This window comes from Arachis hypogaea, chromosome 17 (genome assembly GCF_003086295.3).
Source record: "Arachis hypogaea cultivar Tifrunner chromosome 17, arahy.Tifrunner.gnm2.J5K5, whole genome shotgun sequence".
Classification (NCBI taxonomy): domain Eukaryota; kingdom Viridiplantae; phylum Streptophyta; class Magnoliopsida; order Fabales; family Fabaceae; genus Arachis; species Arachis hypogaea.
Window position 1 is genome coordinate 72,552,530 of NC_092052.1, and position 21,213 is coordinate 72,573,742.

At 32.1% G+C, this 21,213-nt stretch overlaps 1 protein-coding gene across 1 annotated transcript; it reads left to right on the top strand.

The window, feature by feature from the left end:
- The first annotated feature begins 375 nt into the window (after positions 1 to 375).
- LOC112766945 (sugar transport protein 5) lies at positions 376 to 9,003 on the top strand. Its single transcript, XM_025812840.3, has 4 exons — positions 376 to 694; positions 4,879 to 5,198; positions 6,338 to 6,964; positions 8,241 to 9,003. The coding sequence occupies exons 1-4, from the start codon at positions 439 to 441 to the stop codon at positions 8,670 to 8,672; spliced, it is 1,635 nt and encodes a 544-aa protein (XP_025668625.1). The 5' UTR covers positions 376 to 438; the 3' UTR covers positions 8,673 to 9,003.
- The last annotated feature ends 12,210 nt before the right edge of the window (positions 9,004 to 21,213 follow it).

A 21,213-nucleotide genomic window follows, 5' to 3' on the forward strand; every position in this document is an offset into this window, starting at 1 on the left:
TTCAAAAACCGCCGTTTTAACCTAAGGAATTGTGGCGGTTTTCAGAAAACCACCGTAATAACCAGAATGGCGCCCAGAATTACGTCACTTCACGAAACCGCCATTATTGGTAATAATGGCGGTTCAAACCACCGTAAATACCGAAAAAAATCGCCGTTTTTACCAGAATTTTTTGTAGTGTCCACGTGCTGCAAATCTAACCATGCAGACTTCGTCACATGTCAACCATACCTCCCACGTGCTACATGCACCACACCCTCTGTGTGTTGAAGCTTGGATGTGATACATCCACTAAATTGTAAATACACTCCTTATACCCATTTTCAAGCAAAATACCAATAATAAATCCATAATCAAATTCTTGAGTCTGAGTCAAGTAGTAGACGAAATCCCATTTAAGTATTTAACATTTAATAGCATTGGGACAAGTGACAATTTATGCACAATAAAGAGAAAGTAATAAAGTCGCATGCGCGCCTCACCCTCTATATATACAGTTTCTTTCTGCACTTATTGAAAGCCTTAGACAAGAGTAGAGAAGTAGATAAACGAAATATATTAATGGCAGCAGGGGGATTCGCCATTGATGCTTCGGCTAACGGATTCGATGGTAGGATCACATTCTCCGTTGTCATCACTTGTATTGTTGCTGCATCCGGTGGACTCATTTTTGGATATGACATTGGGATTTCGGGTATTTTCATTTTTCTTTTATTTAATTTAATTTGTCTAAATTACCCACAGTTACGTTTTGTTTTTCTGTTTCGAAATATGTAGTCAGTCTTACAGTCTATAATAAATTTTTTTTCTCTAATGACAATTGTTCATATTCATATAGGTCTCAAATCTAAGATATTGTAAAGAAATCAAAATTAATTCCCAACAATTTCACAACTGTGATTTGCTAATTTTTGTTTTCTTATATATTCAAAGTGTTTCGATCCAATTAATTATCCATTTTCTAGTTTAGCCCCTTCTGTAAGGTCAGGTGATTGTTTAATATATGCTATTCATTTTTGTCAGTTAATTGTTGTAACATTTTCAATGTCTAATCCCTAAATTCGCCTTTGAAAATAAAGCGGAAGATTTTTTTGGTACCGATTGAACTTCTGTTGAATTTGTCAATAAGTAGTGCAAAGTAAGGTGGGATCTATCCCTTCATTTTTGAGTCCTATAAGTAAATTTTAAGCACCGTAGACGAGATCTTGAAAATTAGTAAACCATTAAAAGAGGGGAAAAAACAGAGGTAATAGTAAGGTTGTTATGTGGTTGGACTATTCCTTATCTAACGGTCTTCGTTATGTCATGAGACTAAATTATGCAAGGGAAAATGCTAACAAACCAAACTGACTTTGCATTTTTCAATAATATAGTACCAAACAGTCAGGATGTCTTTCAGGTTGCAAACCGTTAGGTAGATATGTAATGTTAGTTTGTGCTTCTAGTTATGATAGTCATACGAAAAATATATTTTTTCTTCTAATTCATGTATTGCTCTAATTTTCAACTATTTATAAATATGCTATTGAAAAAAAAAAAAACAATTACAATTCAATATTTTTTTTTGAAATTACCTTTTCAAAATTAAAATTGGTGGTTTGGTATTGGACTAACTAGTGTTTTTAGTCGTAATAACATTACGAGAATATAAATTTTTTGAAACTATATCGATTTTGTCACGATATTATAGAATATAACAAAAAAGATTTACAAAACCAAATTGTTTTTATAAAAAGGTTGTAAGAGACAAAAGTTCTTATCAGATAAGAAGACTAGGGTCTTTGTAGATAAAAAAATCAAATAATAAGTTTTTTAGTTATCATTTTCATGTGAAAAAGATTAATTTTTTTATTAAAAATTAATTTTAACATTCATTATGTAAAAAATTGAAAGAATTTAATGTTTATACTTTTATATTTGATTAGGTGTTAAGTTTGTTGTATAAATAAAAATAATTAATTTTTATGTTTATTATTTAAAAAAATATTTTTCTCTTTTTATATATAAAAATATAATTAAATATTAGTATAGAAAAATTATATTGATAGTTATAAAATTAACTCAAAATTAATTTTTTTAAAACAATTGAATATTGATTCTAATTATTAATCACAACATTAATATTCTCTCCAAATTATATGTAGTAAATATTTGAAAGAAGAGAAGTAAAAATATAGATTAGAAAGATAAGCAGTAAAAATATGAAACTAAATAAAAAAACTAAAAAAATATGTATATAATAATGATAATATATTTTTATGTGAATAATATTATGAAATAAATTTTAATTATATTTAATTATAAATTTAGTGTATTTTTTATAATTTTATGAATTTATTTGAATTGTATTATTTTATTAATTTTATTTTTAGTAGAACAGAAATGTAGAGAGAGATAGAGAATGAGAGAGAAAAGAGAAAGAAAGATAAAGAAGAAGAAGAGAGAGAGAGAGTTTGCTAATTTTAGAAAAAATATTTTATTTTAATTATAATGAAAGAATATATTGAGACACATTTTGGTTTGTCAAATTAATAATATAAAATATAAATTATAAGTTATATATAGAGTAGGAATAGTAGAGAAAAATAGAAAATGAGAGAAAAGTAGATAAGAAGACGGAAGAAAAGAATTTATTAATTTTAGAAAAAAATATTTCGTCTCAATTTTAATGATATAGAGTGTCATGTGATATATTTTTGTTGTTAAATTAGTAATATAATATAATTATATTTTAATTTTAATTTTAATTATAATTAGAGAATGCCATGTTGTATCTTTTGATTGTTAAATTTATAATTAATTATTGATAATGATATATAAGAGAAATAAAATAGGTGAAGAAATGAGAGAGAGAAAGAAAAAAGAAAAAGAGAAAGAGGAGGAAGATAAAGAAAGGAAGAGAAAATTTATTAATTTTAAAAAAATATTTAATTATAATTATAATAAAAAAATAACATGTGATATATTTTAATTACAAAATTAATAATACGTGATAAATAATAGATAAAATTGAGTAAAATTTATTTTCATTCCACCAAGAACGCGTAATTAGCTATTTTGTTGAGCCAGCCTAAATGACCAAAACTTATTCAGGTTAGAATTATAAAATATGAGGGAAATGTTATGTGTATGATTTTAGTATTAATATGTTATGGTGATTACGGTAGATATGTTCTTTTTATTGATAAACAATGTTTTTTAATTAAAAAATGTTATTTATAAAGAGTGTTATCAAAATATAAAAAATATGATTTTAATTATAATAATAAAATATTAAAATATTATTACTATTTTTTAAAAAAATTTATAATTTATATGTATACTATTCTTGTATCTTAAATAATTTTAAAATTTATATATCGATATAAAATATATCATATCGTATCTTATATCTCTATTCGTATTCGTGCATTATAGTAGTTAGCCAAGTATAGTCTTATTAAAATCCATGATGCTATTATTGCTATATAAGGTTGCATGCACTAATAATCACTATGCACCAAAATTTTGCAAAAGACGAATAATGTGCTGTGGATAATTAAGTTTTTAAAGATTATTAAAGTTCAATACATTAATTTTTTGTTTCCTTTTACTGTCAATTGACTTCTATGAAGGCTGTGCCTATTTGTCTGATATGGTGACTGACATGATAATTAGATTTCGGAAAATTTTTGTAAAAAATTAATAAATATTTGAAGAAACTATTAGAATAATTAATGAATCTCTCAGAATTATTAACGTTTGCCATATGTTAGATCATTTTATTAATCTCTTATTGGCTTCGATCAAATTCATGCCTCTGTGTCCATTAATGTGTTATGTGTCCAACATATTTGCTCGATAAAATGGCACGTAAACATAATATAAATTTGACGGAAATCAAGACTAATGAACGGATCTAATGTCTTAATGTTAATAATTTTTGGAGACATTTTATTTGTCTAATTATTTTTTTAAAAAGACATTAGTTCTTCGCAGAATTTTTGAAAGACTCAAGTGTTTGGTTTACGTTTCTATTTTTTATTTTTATTGTTAATATTTTTATTTTTTAGATTTTGTAAAAAAATAAAAATAATAAAATCTTATTTTCTATTTTTATTTTATTTTATTTTATTTTTTTATAAAATTTAAAAAATAAAAAAACACTAAAAATAAAAACAAAAAAATTAAAACACAAATCAAAATTTTTAGTTGTCCTACACCTTTGTCATATTTATTAGTTTATACCAGCAAATATTTGCATATTTTTATGTGAAGACCCAATTGAAGCTTCCAAATAAGTAGATAAAGCAAACAAAACATTTAATTTTCGGTCATCCCTTTTTTCAACTACATACGTATAATTTGAATTTAGATCATCCCAAAAAAAAAAAAAGAAATTAACAAAATGATAAAGTGAGAGATTATTTAATTATTATTAATTTTGTAACTTTCATAAAATATGTATTTTACTATTTTAATTTAGAAGTGATTATTTCTTTACTTTATCACTTTACTAATTTAAATTATATTTAATATTTTTTAATTATTCAAAAAATAATTAAATTAACTGACATGTGCTATGAATAAATATTCTATTGTTACTGCTATATTAAAATATGAGAAATGTTAGAGACAGTAATTTTTGTGGTTTGTATTCATCAAATAGCCATTAATGATAGTTTTAATAGTGTGAAATTAGTGTGAGATTTCATCCAATGACTCATTTTTTTTGTTGGTTATGGCCCTAAACCTAGACTTTTCCTTAAAATATTTACTAGGTTACATAAAAAATTACAAAATATGATAAATAATAATTAAAAAATAAAAGAAGATATTTTAAACCATTTTAAATTAATTTTTATTATCACCAAAATATTTTTTCTTTTCAAATTTCAGGAGGTGTAACAACTATGAGACCGTTTCTTGAAAAATTCTTTCCAGCAATACTTAGAAAAGCTGCTAGTGCGGAAACAAACGTATACTGCGTGTATGATAGTCAAGTATTGACATTGTTCACGTCCTCCCTCTACCTGGCGGGGCTGGTGTCGTCTCTTCTAGCTAGCCGAGTCACCACGGCATTGGGCCGGAGAAACACCATGATCTTGGGTGGTTGTATCTTCTTCGCCGGTGGGGTCATTAATGGTAGCGCTGAAAATATCGTCATGCTCATATTGGGTCGCATCTTGTTAGGCTTTGGAGTTGGTTTTACTAATCAAGTGAGTGGAAACATACTTAAATTCGCTTATAAATGGTAATTTAGAGAAAAATGTTTGTTTTAGGAATAACATAAGAATAGTTGTGCTTGAATGACATATATATAGTTCGAAAATATATTTTTTTTTTGGTGACTAGTTCGAAAATATTTGATAATAAAAATAAATTAGTCCAAAATAGTTAGAATTTATTTTATTTGATATTTATTAATTATTTTTTTAGCATTATTAGGTAGGTATTTTTGGAGCGAAATTAGGAGAGAAATAAAAAAGAGGAAAGAGAAATTAAAATATTTTCTACAAAATTATTTTTAAAATTTTTAATTTTTTTTCTCTTTTATTTTTCTCTTATTTTACTCTAAAACAAAAGATATTTTTAAAAAAAATATTAGGAACCAACGTACTATAATATTTACTCATTATTTAATTATCATATAATAGAATATCAATTTATAACTAAAATAAAAGACAAATTCTTTTGGCAACAGAGCAAAACTCATCTAGGATGAGTTACTAAGTTATAGAAGTAATATAGGAAGTAATTTTTAATGGAAAAATCTAGGGGATGAGCAACTTTGTTAAATTTTGGCCAGCATGTAACTAGAAAAAAAAAAAGTGAGCTATTGGATAAAATCTCACATCAATCTCACACCATTAAAATTATCTTGATGGCTATTTAATGACTACAAATCACAAAAATTGCTGGCCCCTAGTATTTCTCATTTTTAATTAATTAGTCAATAATTAACAATTTTTTTATTGTAAATAAAGTTGTTTTTTAACTTATTTTTTTGAGGATTTAGAGGTTAGGATTATAATAATTTAAGATTTAATATTTAAAATTTAAAATTTAAAATAAAATAATTTTAAAAGATTAACTAATATTGAATAAAAAAAGTTTGCTCCATTCTAATAAGTAACATTCAATATTTGAATGAAAAAATATAATATTTACATCACTTTTAGTATATATATATATATATTACAAATTTTTTTAGAATATAAAAAATAGATATTTTATTCTTAGTTTCTATTAATAATTTTTAATCCAAAAAGTAAAAGTTACATTAATAAAAGTAGTATATATATCCTGCCATTTCTTTGACATGACTTCATGACTTTCATGTTACCAAATAATAAAGGCCACTCCAGTGTACCTGTCTGAAATTGCACCACCTAAATGGCGAGGTGCCTTCAACACAGGCTTCCAATTCTTCATCGGAGTCGGCGTGGTGGCCGCGAACCTTATAAACTACTTCACAGCAAACCACTCGTGGGGCTGGCGACTCTCTCTCGGCCTCGCCGCCGTCCCAGCCACCTTCATGACTGTCGGAGCATTCCTCATCCCCGACACCCCGAGCAGCTTAGTAGAACGTGGCAAAATAGACCAAGCACGACAAGCGTTACAGAAAGTAAGAGGCCACACAACAAATGTGGGACCCGAACTAGAAGAACTGATTCGGTTTTCGAAAACCGCCATGATGGATCAAGAGAGATTCGTAACCATATTTGAGAGGCAGTATAGGCCTCAGCTGGTTATGGCTTTTGCTGTGCCATTGTCTCAGCAACTTACTGGGATCAATATCGTTGCATTCTATGCGCCTAATTTGTTTCAGTCTGTGGGATTTGGTAACCGCTCCGCTTTGCTTTCAGCTGTTATATTGGGACTCGTCAACCTTGGTTCCATACTGGTGTCTGCTTCCATTGTTGACCGATTTGGTCGCAGATTCTTGTTCATTGCTGGTGGTATTCAAATGCTTCTCTGCATGGTAAGCAAATCTTTAAACCTTTTGATCTACGAACATGTATCTTTTGTCTTTCAAATATGACATACTCATAATAATTAACCGTACCATAGCCACTACATATGCACCTCCCTCTAAGTTGAAAACTTATATGCAATTGTTTGTATATAAATTTCATAGTGGAAGACTCTTAAATTATAACTTAATCAAACATGTCAAAATTAATTTTTTTAGTTATCAGCTGCATGCATAAAACAGAATTCGAACCTCTTATAATACTTACTTAAATAAACGAGTGAGCTAATCAAAGAATTTAACTAATGCATACAAATTAGCTAACATCTTTTCTAAAAACACATGTCAAAAGTTATTAATAAAAAATTTATTATAAAAGTTTGTACAAAATTTAATTTTCAATACAATTGTTATGTATTTATTAAAATAAAATATTTAAAAATTTTTATTAATAACAATCTTAATTATGCTCTAAAATCACATTATTAGCCAAACCCAAAATTATAAACATACTACATATCCAATTTAACCAATTTATTAGCCACTTATATTCAAATAGGTAGAGTAGAATTCCGTATTTTTTTCTAGTCTAATTAATGGGATTGTAAGGTTAGATCATATTTTAATAATAAGCTGCTAATGGTAGCTGATGTTATTTTGGTGCACTATAAGAAGAGAGATGTTAGAGATTATAAGAATTTATTATTTTTTATTATTATTATTTAGTTATTAATTTAATTTTTTTAGTTTAATTTTTTATAGTTTAATAATTAAATAATATATTTTATTTCATATTTTTAAAAATTAATAGTTAATTAATGGCCAAAAAAATAAATTCTGATTGTTTTTTAATATTTTTCCAATAAAATACACACAATTTAGGTTGATTCTTTAAAAATATATTGAAAGTTGTCCTAAAAAAACTAACGTTTTTTTAATTAATATCAGTTAATTATTTTAAAATTATTTTATTTATCTTAAATTTTAAATTATAAACTATAAGTCGTAGATCCTGAATTCTCTGCAAAATAAATAATTTTAGAAAAAAAAAAAAAGGATTTGCTAATTTTAGTCAACTGAAAATTGATTTTCTATACTCTCTCTCTCCTCTCTTCTGTGAATAAGACGTAAATAAAGTAATTTTCGCTTTACTTGCTCAAACCATGAGGCTTCAGTAATCGTATTCTGTTATAGGTCGTATGACGGTTATTAATGTTAAAATTGATAGCATAACTTATACGCATGTCACATATTTATCATGATTGTATGTCATATGGTTGTGAAGACTGCAGTGGGTGTGGTGTTAGCACTAGTGAGTGGCGTTGAAGGCACAGAAAGCATTTCGAAGGGGAACACTATACTCATATTGGTGCTGCTCTGCTTCTACGCCGCAGGATTCGGTTGGTCATGGGGCCCCCTCTGCTGGCTGATTCCTAGTGAGATCTTCCCCTTAAAGATCAGGTCTCCTGGCCAAAGCATTGCCGTTGCAGTTCAGTTATTAACGGTCTTTATTTTATCCCAAACGTTCTTGAGAATGCTATGTCACTTTAAGTTTGGGACGTTCCTGTTCTATGCGGCTTGGATTGCACTGATTACTATCTTCATTATTCTGTTCATGCCTGAGACCAAGGGGATTCCGTTGGATTCCATGTATATCATATGGGGAAAACATTGGTATTGGCGTCGGTTCGTTGTTGAACCACAAGTTAATCAATAAAATCTTCCATGAATTGCAGGGTCATGCTACTGTAAAGAATAAAATTTTGGTGAAAAATAAAGATGGCTTCTTTTAGTAGAAGAAGCTCCAAGCAAAAATTTTATGATTTGCATTGTATATATTCTTTAAAAATTTAACAAAAATCTTCATTCTCCATCAAATTGTACTCATCACTAAAGAAATTTCCTAAAACAGAGAATAAAACTCCCGTTGGGTTGCCTTTGATTTGTGATATTATTTTGTAAGCCGGGAATAATGTTTGATTTATTGACTCTTCTTCTGTAATGAGTACAAGAATTTATGTATGTATTTGTACCTTCAGAAGTCTTATGTATATGTTTTGTTTCCCTTTTATTGAAAATTTGAATTTATTCGAACAAAAGTATCCTGATGAGCTAATAAGGAGCAACATGCATCTAGCAAAGATTTTCCCACAAGATGTATGTTGTTTGGCAATAAAGCTTTGAGGAGTATCTAACTCTGAAATGACTAAAAGCATTGAGGCAGCAGTGATAATTGATAAAGACACCATTACTAGTGTATTAGAGGTCCAATGTATCTTCTAAATAATCATAAAACCTTAGCGTATACCAAATGAAACCTGCACCCTCCTTAGCAGTCACAATCTCTGTTTTGTGGGCCTCGGTCTTTCCATAATCATATGCTCTGTTCTGAGTTTTATAAAGAAATGACGTAGAACAACTAAAAATATTGTCAAGACTCTAAATTCTAATTGTTATAGGGTAAGGTAAAATCTCTTGTTAGCTAATAAGAGTGAAGCTGGTTTGTTAGTTTGATATAATCTGCAGCTTTATATATTGTATGCTGTTAGTGTAAGCTATATATACACAGGGAGCCACTTAGATAAGACGAAAAACGTCTTTTTATAGAGATGATTTTTAATAATTAAAATTTAATACATATAATCGATTAAATCGTATTTTTTTTTGTCAAAATTAGGCTAGACAAATTAATCTGACCGAAAAATGATGAATTAAATCTTGAACTGGTTTAAATTAATATTATTTTTTTATAGAAAATGACTACAATACCCTATTATAGAAAATGACTAAAATACTTCTACAATATATATTAATTTTGAGAATCCTAAATTTTAGTCCTTTATTTTTCTATCATAGTATTAGAATTTAGAATTTTTAAAATATATATATATATATATATATAATAAGAATATTTTAATTATTCTCTATAATAAGAGTATTGTAGTCATTTTTTATAAAAAAATAATATTAATTTAGACCAGTTAAAAATTTGATTCACCATTTTTTCGGTTAAATCAATTTGTCTAGCCTAATTTTGACAAAAATAATATGATTTAAATTTTAATTACTGAAAAACATCTTTAAAAAAAGACGTTTTAAGCGAACTTGATTTGAGTGGCTTCCATATATATATTATATATATAGGACCTCCCTTTTGTAATACTCTACAAAAAAATTAATCATATATTCATTTCAGTTTTCTTCTCTGTTTTCTCTGTCTGTTACAGTAATTAAAATAGTATCAAGAGCCTCTTCTTAAAACCTATGTTTTTCTTTTTTTCGTTCTACAACAATGACGTTCATTCCCTCTGGAGAAGCTGACAACACCAAATCAGCATTAGTGCCAATTGCAGAAAAGCTGAATGAAGCAAACTACAACACCTGGAAACATCAAGCATGGCTAATAGTTCAAACATTGGACATGAAAAATCACTTAGATGGATCAAAAGCGCCACCACAGTTCGAACAATCTTCAAAATCCACCACTGATACAGCTGCCAAAGTGGCGAAGCCTTCAACCACGACCACCACACCTGAAACGCTCCAAGAATAAAAAGAATACAAAGAATGGAGGCAGATTGATTTAGCTCTCACCACTTGCCTCCTTGATTCTAGTCCACGAGCTTCCAAAATAGATTCTTCATTGCAACAAATTTTGTGATGCTTGGTCTACAATTTTGAATTACTTCTCTGTAACCTCTAAAATGTGTGTCCAAAGTCTAAAGTCGCAGCTCAAATGTATCTAGATAACTGGTACAATCACTGATTATCTTGCGAAAATTCGGAAACTTGTTGCAATTGGTTACCAATTACAAGAAGATGATCGCACTTAGGCGATTTTGGATAGATTGACTGAAGACTACAGTGGATACATCACCTCCATCATGTCAAGATTAGGAATGTTCTCTGCGATTGAGGCTGAGGCCTTTCTTCTTGCTTATGAGGACATGCTAGTGAGGTTCAAGAACCCCTCACAAGGAGTTGCCATTGCAAATCTCTCATAGAGTCTTTCTTCACAAATTCTAGACGTGGTGGCTTAGTAAGGAGAGGAAGAGGAGGAAGATTTCAGAGGTGGGGTAGATTTTCATGGAGTAATCAAAGACCTTCTTGCCAAATTTGTGGCCGAAACGGCCATGTAGCTTGCAATTGTTATTTCTGCTTCGATTATTCCAGCAAGGTTCAAGTTCTTCTTAAACACAACCAACTCAAATCCCAACTCAAACATCATCCCGCCACCACCAACCACGAGCATTCTAGTAGTGAAGCTTCTTGGTTTGCAGAATCAGGAGCGAGTCACCACGTGACTAATGATTCGAATAATATCCTTTCCTCCTCATACATCAATCATGATCAAGATCAGCTCTTTATAGATAACGACACAGGTATTTCTATTCAAAATTCTGAAGTTTCTTGCTTAATTGATAAAAATAATGTCCAATATAAATTACTTAATCTTCTCTATGTTCCTCAAATTACTTAAAACTTATTAAGTGTGTCAAAATTAGAGGACAATTGTGTATTTTTAAATTTTGGCCTAAACATTGTAAAACGTGATTAGGTATCTCGAGAACTTCTCCTGGAATTACTAAGGATAGCATGTATGTTTTTGAGAATTCAAGTGTTCCCAGAAATTTACCACCTGGTTCTTCGTATTCTGTTAATTGTACCTCAACAAAATCTAGTTCCGTTAATAATAGCTCTAGCTTGCCTTTAAATTTTCTTTCTAATAAATCAATTTGTACTAGTCAGATTCAACCCTTATCAATAAATGGAAATTCCAATGATTGCATGAATCCTGTTTCTTGTCCTGATAGCATTTCTAATTCTAATACTATTTCATGTAGCATGACTAAAGATTCTATTTGTAATCAATTTACTGCACAAACACAAACTAAATTAACAAATTGAAATATAACCGAATGCATGAATTATGCTATGTGCCTCTAAAAAAATCTGATTCGGCCACTAACATACCCGATATGTTTTTACTCAATCAATTGGCATTAGTAATATTAAACATTCACCTATAAATGTCACATTAACTAAGACAAGTGCTTATGACCTTTCAAGCAAACTCTTTATGTAACACCCTAAATTAAATCCTATCCTTAAAGGCCTTTAGATAAATCCTATCCTTAAAGGCCTTTAGATAGGGTGTTACCCTTGACCCAAAGCAAATTAACTCAATCGTTATTTAAGGAAGGAAAAAAATACGCATGAAATTTTAGATAACAATCAAATACTAATAAAAAGACGGAATTGGACACACTCAATTAAGTTCGAGCAAATAGAACAAAATTCCCATGAGTACGGAATTTAAAAAGGCCTTTAAGGCATTATAAGGACAATTTAAAAAGAAATTATATGGCATGACATGTATTATGAACTTTTCTTGTAAAATGTAAAACATAATAAGTATAAAAGAAAAGCATGTGACGTTGACATAGGCAAGTCAAATAGAAAGGATAATAACTTATCAAAAAGGGGAATACTATTTGTACACCAAAATCAACCACTAAAATCAGCCACCAATGTATTTATGTATAAATACATGTGTAGTTTAATTTATGTTCAATGTGTATTTGTATTCTAACATGTATTTTATACTGGTGGCTGATTTTGGTGGCTAATTTTGGTGTACACCTAGTATAACGCAATAAAAATCAACATAATCCTAACTTAAGAAAATAACCTTAAAAATATAATTACAATCAAACTTTTCTTTATACTTTTCTTTTCTTAACTTGTAGCTTTTATGGAAGGTTTTTAGCTCAAACTGTTATAAAGATGGAGTCTCATTCCCTTACCAAAGGTTCTTATCCCGAACATTTTGGCGATCACATTCCCTTACTGAAAGATCATCTCGATTGATCACCCTCCCTTATCGAGAGGTCATATCGATATCTTGTCTTTGCGGTCACCTTCCCTTACCGAATGATCATTCCCTCAGTTCAATTTACAAATAGGGTTGTTTAGGCATACACAAGAAGAAAATCATGCAAGAAGATGGACAAATATGATGATAAAAGGGACATGTGAGATAATGATACCAAAGTTATATGGCATAGGATATGCATGTACTCTCTAATTAACGAGATATTAGTAACATAATGGCATAATTAAAGGATCATATTAAAGCACATAAAAATAGAACATATTCAATAATCGAACAAAGCTTATAAAAGGGTATGTACTCTTAACCTAAAGGAATATTAATAACATAATGGCATAAATTAAAGGATAATATTAATACACATAATGAAAATAGGACATATTAAATAATTGAACAAAACTCATAAAAAGAGTATGTACTCATGACCTAAAGGAATATTAATAACATAATAGCCTAAATTAAATGATCATATTAATGCACATAATGAAAATAGGGCATATTAAATAATTGAACAAAGCTTATAAAAAGGCATATACTCTTGACTTTAAAGGGATATTAATGACACAATGGCATAAATTAAAAGATCATATTAATGCACATAATGAAAATATGGCACATTAAATAATTGAACAAGATTTATTAGAAAGACATGTACTCTTAACTTAAATGGCTTGTGAGGTAGTGATTACAATTATAGGAATAATATTCATCACGAAACTACACAAATATGCATGTACTCTTGATATAAAGGATTAAAAAAATGATAAATTTATGTGTGGGAGAAACCATGATGACAAACAATGTATGCGTGTAAAGGAAAGAAAAAAGAGGAATAATGCCATAAGACACACAACCATAATAATATGATAAGGACAACATAGATGGTAAAAAAAATAATAAAAACAAAGCATAATGCATATCAAACATAAAAGGAAAAAGCATAATTTCCTACTCTTTTTCTAATGCCTCTTTATTGCATATGAGGTTGACTCTTGTGTTTACACACAGAATATTTTTGTAGAAAGAGGAGGGGGATGATTAGTGTTTGAGAGGAGTGATCTTCTACCTATTGGTGTACCCCCTATTTATATACTTTTAGTGGTAGGTGTGGTTGGGATAATTTTAAATTCAAAAGAAGGGTAGTTGTTAGATTCCTATCCATAATTCAAAATTCTAATCCCATCTCCTAACTGATTTTCAAATTTTAAATTGAATTGTTTCTAGAAGGGGGGGGGGGAGGGAGGGAGGGAGGCTGTTGTTACATTATCACCCCATAAAAAATAGAATTTGTCCCCAAATTCCACGGCTTGGATTGGTCGATGAAGGTTATTAGATAGCTTAGGTGTCCTGTCGGTAATCCTCTACTGCTGGAAAGGAAAGAAAATCTCGTCATGATCATTACCTATAAACAAGTCCAGAAACTTTTGTCTCATGTTTGCCTCTATATCCCATGTGTAGTCCCTTGAACTGCCGCTACCCCATGCCACTTTCACCAGTCGTATTGTCTTGCTCCTTAGTTGCTTCACACTTTTGTCTACAATCTTCACGGCTGGTAGATCAAAAGTTAGGTCATCCTTGAGTGCTACATCCTCTTGTTGCATCATAGGGCTTGGATCGTGCTGGTATTTTTGAAGTTGAGACACATGGAACACATTATGTAGTCTCGACAGATTCAGTGGTAGGATGAGTTGGTACGCTGACTTTCCTATGCGCCGAAGGATTTGAAATAGACCCAGGTACAGTGGGCTTAATTTTCGCACCTTAAGAGCCCTTCCTACCCCGGTGGTGGGGGTGATTTTTAGGAACACATGATCACCCTCCTGAAAACTCGAGGGGTTTTCTTCAGTGATCTGCATAACTCTTTTGTCGACTTTGGGCGGTATGTATTCTTTTCCTTATCCTTTTGATATCTTCTGTGGTTTGTCTTACTAATTCTGGTCCTAAGTAGCCTCTCTCTTATGGTCCATACCAGCATAAAGGAGATTGGTATCTTTGTCTGTAAAGGACCTCATATGGTGCCATCCCGATGCTAGCATGGTAGCTTTTGTTATAAGCAAACTCGATCAGTGGTAGGTAACTCTGCCACTTTCCAGGTCTGTCTAGGACACAAGCTCTTAATATGTCTTCCAACGTCTGGATGGTCCTTTTTGTTTGTCCATCTGTTTGGGGGTGGTATGACATGCTTAAGCACAATCTTGTCCCGAACGCCTTTTACAACACGTTCCAAAACCTAGAGGTGAATCTTCGGTCACTGTCCGAGACTATGGTTGATAGTATCCTGTGTAACCTCACAATCTCTTTGATATATAGCGTGGCTAGTCTTTCCAATAAGTCAGTCGCCTTGATTGGTAAAAAATGGGCAGTCTTTGTAAGCCGGTCTACAATAACCCATATGGCATCACGTCCCGCTTGAGTACGAGGAAGTCCCATGACGAAGTCCATCGATACGTCCTCCCACTTCCATTTTGGAATGCCAAGGGGTTGCATTACCCCCCGATGGTTTCTGGTGCTCAATTTTTACCTTCTAACAAACCAAACATTTATTCATGATGGTAGCCAAATCCTTTTTCATCCCTGACCACCAGAACATCTTCTTCAAATCATGGTACATCTTTGTCATGCCAGGATGAATGGTAAAATCTCATTTATGGGCTTCTTCCGCGATCTTGTTCTGAAGATCGCCTCCATGTCTTCAGTGCAAATACTATCATGGCTAGTTCAAGGTCGTGGGTTGAATAGTTGGCTTCGTGGGTCTTTAGTTGCCTTGACGCATTTGCCACTACCTTCTTGTCTTGCATTAGTATGCAAGACGCAACCCAGTCCCGGTCCTGAGGCATCGTAGTAAACTTCAAAAGCTATGTCAGGGTTAGGTAAGACTAGCACTGGGGCAGATGTCAAGTGATCTTTTAATTCTTGGAAGCTACTTTCGCAATCTGGTGTCCAAATAAACAGGGTGTCCTTCTTGGTTAGGCGAGTTAATGGCAGGGCTAGTTAGGAAAACCCTCTTATAAATCTACTATAGTAGCCTGCCAATCCTAAAAAACTTCTTATTCCGTCACTGATGTCGGCCTTTCCCAGTTTAGTACAGAGTCTATCTTACTTGGATCTAATGATATTCCGTTGCCAGAAACCATATGTCCAAGAAACTGAACCTCCTTCATCCAAAACTCACACTTGGATAGTTTCGCATACAACTTTTTCTCTCGAAGGGTCCCCAGTATTACACGTAAGTGCTCCTTATGTTCTTCTGTTTTAGAGAAAATCAAAATATCATCTATGAATACCATCACGAAACTATCAAGGTAAAGTCAAAAAATTCTATTCATGTAGTCCCTAAAGATGGCGGGAGCATTGGTCAGCCCAAAAGACATCCCTGTAAACTTGTAGTGCCCGTATCTTGTTCGAAAAGCTGTCTTTGGAATGTCTTCCTCTCTTATCCTTATTTGATGGTACCCTGATCTCAAGTCAATCTTAGAGAACACCATTGCACCCTGTAATTAGTCCATTAAGTCATCTATTCTTGGGAGGGGATACTTGTTCTTCATCGTGATTTTGTTGAGCTGTTTATAGTCTACGCAGAAACACATACTGCCATCCTTTTTCTTCACAAACAGTGCCAGAGATCTCCAGAGAGAGGCGCTTGGTCTGATGAATCCGTTTTACAACAATTCTTCTAGTTGGTTCTTCAGTTTAGTGAGCTCCAACGGGGCCATCTGGTAAGGGACTATGGAGATTGGCCCTATCCCAGGTACTAATTCTATGGAGAACTCGACTTTTCGTCTTAGGGAAAAGGAGGGTATATCTTCGGGAAAAATATATGAGAAGTCTCGTACTACTGGTATCTCACACAAATCCTGATTAGAGTTTGCTTTTACCAAGTTAGCAAGGCATATCCTCGCCCTAAACTTGTACCTTTGGAGGGTCTTCGGGGTGCAATGAGAAGGTCACTTGTATTTTGTATGGATTGAGGGAGAAAGATGACTTTTCTCTCAAAACAATCTAACAAGACTCGATTTTTATTGAGCCAATCCATTCTTAGGATGATGTCTAATCCTACTAAAGGGAGGTATACAAGGTTAGCAAGGTATAACCTATCTAAAATGAGGATACAAGTCCTCTGACAGACCTGCTGAGTTTTGACACTCTTACTAGCTGGAGTGGTCACTAGTAGGACAAAAGGTAGTTTGGTCATGGGTAAGCTAATTCTACTAGTAGCAAAGAAAGATATGAATGAATGAGAAGCACCAGTATCATATAGAATAGTTAAAGGAACTCCATCAATTGTGCACTTACCCTCGATTCAATCTTTTGACTCGTGGGCTTCCTCGTTGTTGAAGGGAAAGACTCGTCCCTGACGCTGTGGTGGATCAGCAGGTGGTGGGGGAACTGCTGGGCATTCCCTGGCAATATGCCCCAGCTAATAACACTGGAAGAAGACATTTTTCCCAGCAAAGTACCTACCCCTATGATGCTTCCCACATGAAGCACACTCCTTGAGTTCGGTGGTCTTTGGTGAGGCATCAGTGGGAGGTTTCTGGCGATTCATGTCCTGTTGAAGTTGCCTTCTTGTAGGTCTTCCAAGAAAGACCGTCTTCTGCAGTGGCTGCTGAGAAGATCCTTGGTTCAGCTGCCTTTTCTTAAAAGCTTCGCTTCTTTCTGATGCTAGTTTTTTGGGTTCATGGATAACCATAGGGAGAAGTTTTTATTAGTCATACCTCCTAAGACAGGGTCCCTAGGATTGACTTTTTTCTGATACCAATAATGTAACACCCTAAGTTAAATCCTATACTTGAAGGCCTTTAGATAGGGTGTCACCCTTGATGCAGAGTAAATTAACTCAATCGTTATGCAAGGAAGGAGAGAAATATGCATGAAGTTTTGGTTAACAATCAAATAGCGATGAAAAGACAGAATTGGACACACTCAATCAAGTTCGAGCAAATAGAACAAAATTCCCATGAGTACGGTTCTAATAAAAAAGAAATGCTTAAAAGTAAATATGACAAAAACCCAATGCATCCTAACTAATTTCATTGAAGAAACTCCCGTCCTTGTGTCATATCCTGTCCTTGGTCAGGACCTTTTAGTCTTTCATGAATTGGGGTACTAGCAGTCCTCTTCCAACACTTTTCTGCGGGTGAAGATCCGATTCCGTTGTGTGGGGTGAACTAAGATCAGACGGGGTGTTGAAGTGGGAGAATAGAGCACGTACTCCACCTTTGGACTTCCGCAAGAGGTCAACTCCTCCTATGGATCCTCCTTCATTGGGTCCTCCTCATGGCTAGGGCTTCCAGACACCTCTTCCTCTGTCTTAGGATCTAATTCAAGGTAGACCACCTCAGGTGACAGTTTCTTAGGTGCTGAAGTCTTCGTATCTAGGAAGGTTACTACAGGCAGTTGGGGGTCTCTTTCTACAAAATGTCGACCTAAGTAGATAGTTGGGAGCACAGTAGTAGTGGTCTTAACTACCCACTCGTGCGTTGAGGGGTCATACTCAGAAGTTACCCTCGGGGGCGCTGCGTTATCTCTATCTGCTGTGCCATGTTCCTCTGGAGATAGTATGGGAAAAAGAAGGGATGAGAACTTAAAAGGTCTCAATAGGAGTGCTATATAACACCTCCATATCTATCTCCAGCCCACATTCGGGATTTAAAAAGAAATTATATGGCATGGCCTGCATTATGAACTTTTCTTGTAAAACGTAAAACATAATAAGCATAAAAGAAAAGCATATGACGTTGACATAGGCAAGTCAAATAGAAAGGATAATTACTTATGAAAAATCAACATAATCTTAAAAATATAATTGCAATCAAACTTTTCTATATACTTTTCTTCTCTTAACTTGTAGCTTTTGTGGAAGGCATTAAGCTCAAACCGGTATAAAGATGGGAGTCTCCTTCCTTACTAAAGGTTCTTATCCCGAATGTTTTGGCGATCACCTTCCCTTTCCGAAGGATCATCTCGATCGATCACCCTCCTTTATCGAGGGGTCATATCGATATCTTGTCTTTGAGGGTCATCTTCCCTTACTAAAAGATCATTCCCTCAATTCAATTTACAAATAGGGTTGTTTAGGCATACACAAGAAGAAAATCATGCAAGAAGATAGACAAATATGATGATAAAAGGAAAATGTGAGATAATGATACCATAGTTATATGGCACAGAATATGCATGTACTCTCTAATTAAAAAGATATTAGTAATATAATGGCATAAATTAAAAGATCATATTAATGCACATAATGAAAATAGGACATATTAAATAATTGAACAAAACTTATAAAAAGGGTATGTACTCTTGATCTAAAAGAATATTAATAACATAATGGCATAAATTAAATGATCATATTAATGCACATAATGAAAATAGGACATATTAAATAATTGAACAAAGCTTATAAAAAAGCATATACTCTTGACTTTAAAGGGATATTAATGACATAATGGCATAAATTAAAGGATCATATTAATGCACATAATGAAAATAGGGCACATTAAATAATTGAACAAGGTTTATTAGAAAGACATGTACTCTTGACTTAAATGGCTTATGAGGTAGTGGTTACAATTATAGGAATAATATTCATCACGAAACTACACAAATATGCATGTACTCTTGATCTAAAGAATTAAAAAAAAATGATGGATTTATGTGTGGGAGAAACCTTGATGACAAACATAATGTATGCGTGTAAAGGAAAGGAAAAAGAGGAATAATGCCATAAGACACACAACCATGATAATATGATAAGGACAACATAGATGGTAAAAAAAATAAAAAATAAAAACAGAGCATAATGCATGCCAAACATAAAAGTAAAAAGCATAATTCCCTACTCTTTTTCTAACACTTCTTTATTGCCTATGAGGTTGACTCTTGTATTTACACACAGAATATTTTCGTAGAAAGAGGAGGGAGATGATTAGTGTTTGAGAGGGGTGATCTTCTACCTATTGGTGTATCCCTATTTATATACTTTTGGTGGTAGGTGTGGTTGGGATAATTTTAAATTCAAAAGAAGGGCAGTTGTTAGATTCCTATCCATAATTCAAAATTCTAATCCCATCTCCTAACTAATTTTCAAATTTTAAATTGAATTTTGTTTCTAGAGGGGGAGGGAGGCGGTTGTTAAAGTTTACTTCATAATTCTCGTCTTAAATATGCTTATTCAACTACTTCTCATAAAAATAATCTCATTGATTTATGGAACAAACATCTTGCCCATATTGCTATCCCAAATGTTATGAGAATTATAAAGACATCTGGTGTACCTGTTTCATCAAAAAATTTATCTAAACCTGTCTATGAATCTTGTTCTTTGTCTAAGATACATGCTTTACCATTTTCAAGTTCAAAAAGTGTCTAAATATTACCTCTTGAATTAGTTTGTGCGGATATATGAGGACCAGCTCTATTACCTCTAGAAGTGATTTTTGCTATTATATAAATTTTGTGGATGCTTTCTCCAAATATATATGTATTTTTTTCTTAACAAATAAATATCAAGCTTTATCTACTCTTGATACGGGTGAGTTTTGTGAAAAATAGATTAAGTGAAAAATGGTTAAGATGAGAGATTCGGGGTAAGTAAATTTGTGAGGAAAACACTTCTATTAATGATAAATAAGCAATACAAAAACTAATGATGAGAAATAGAGGTGGAGAACAAGTATTGAGACCTCCACTAATGTCACAAGAGGATGAATGAGCTTTTTTTAAAGTGGACAGGGGTTGATTAATTGTTGTCGGGTGTTCTGGTGGAACACCCGAATGCCAATTTTGCTTGTGAAGTTGATGAATAAAATAAAAATGACAGAAATTTGAGGAGAGAAAAAGATGGATTTTTAAACTTCTAAGTTTCAGAAAAAAAGTCCTTTAAAGAGGTGATTTGGGGTCTTTTTATAGTGTAAAACCATTTTGAAGAGGGAGTTCATTGTCCAATGGTTATAGTGTGATGTTTGGCCTACTCCTTTTACCCTAAGACTTATTACTAACTATGGTAGTTGACAGAAAATATTTTTAGGTGTTCCCATTACTTCAAATCTTTTTAACTAGAAATGGAAGAAGTTGATTTTCACAAGTTAAACTAAAGTTCTGTTGGGTGTCCATGATAAGGAGGTGTATGGGTAAAAGGAGTGCTCATGACATGTGACATTAGTGAAGGGACATCTAGTTTAGTTTTCTCTTAACTAGATGACACTCTTAACACTCCAAATTGAACCAATCCACTTCCACTAATTTAGTTTCCACTAAAGAGAAATTCAACTCCTCAAAGTATTCTTTTAAATTCTAACCTTTTACCCAACATTTTTAGGAAGAAATTGACTCTTTTTTTTACCATATTTTTAGATTATTTTTA

Excerpts from the sequence above, each read along its gene's own strand:
- LOC112766945 (XM_025812840.3), top strand. The coding sequence starts at position 439 with ATGCACAATAAAGAGAAAGTAATAAAGTCGCATGCGCGCCTCACCCTC. Across the intron at positions 695-4,878 it reads ATATGACATTGGGATTTCGG|GAGGTGTAACAACTATGAGA; the intron begins GTATTTTCATTT and ends TTCAAATTTCAG. Across the intron at positions 5,199-6,337 it reads GAGTTGGTTTTACTAATCAA|GCCACTCCAGTGTACCTGTC; the intron begins GTGAGTGGAAAC and ends CAAATAATAAAG.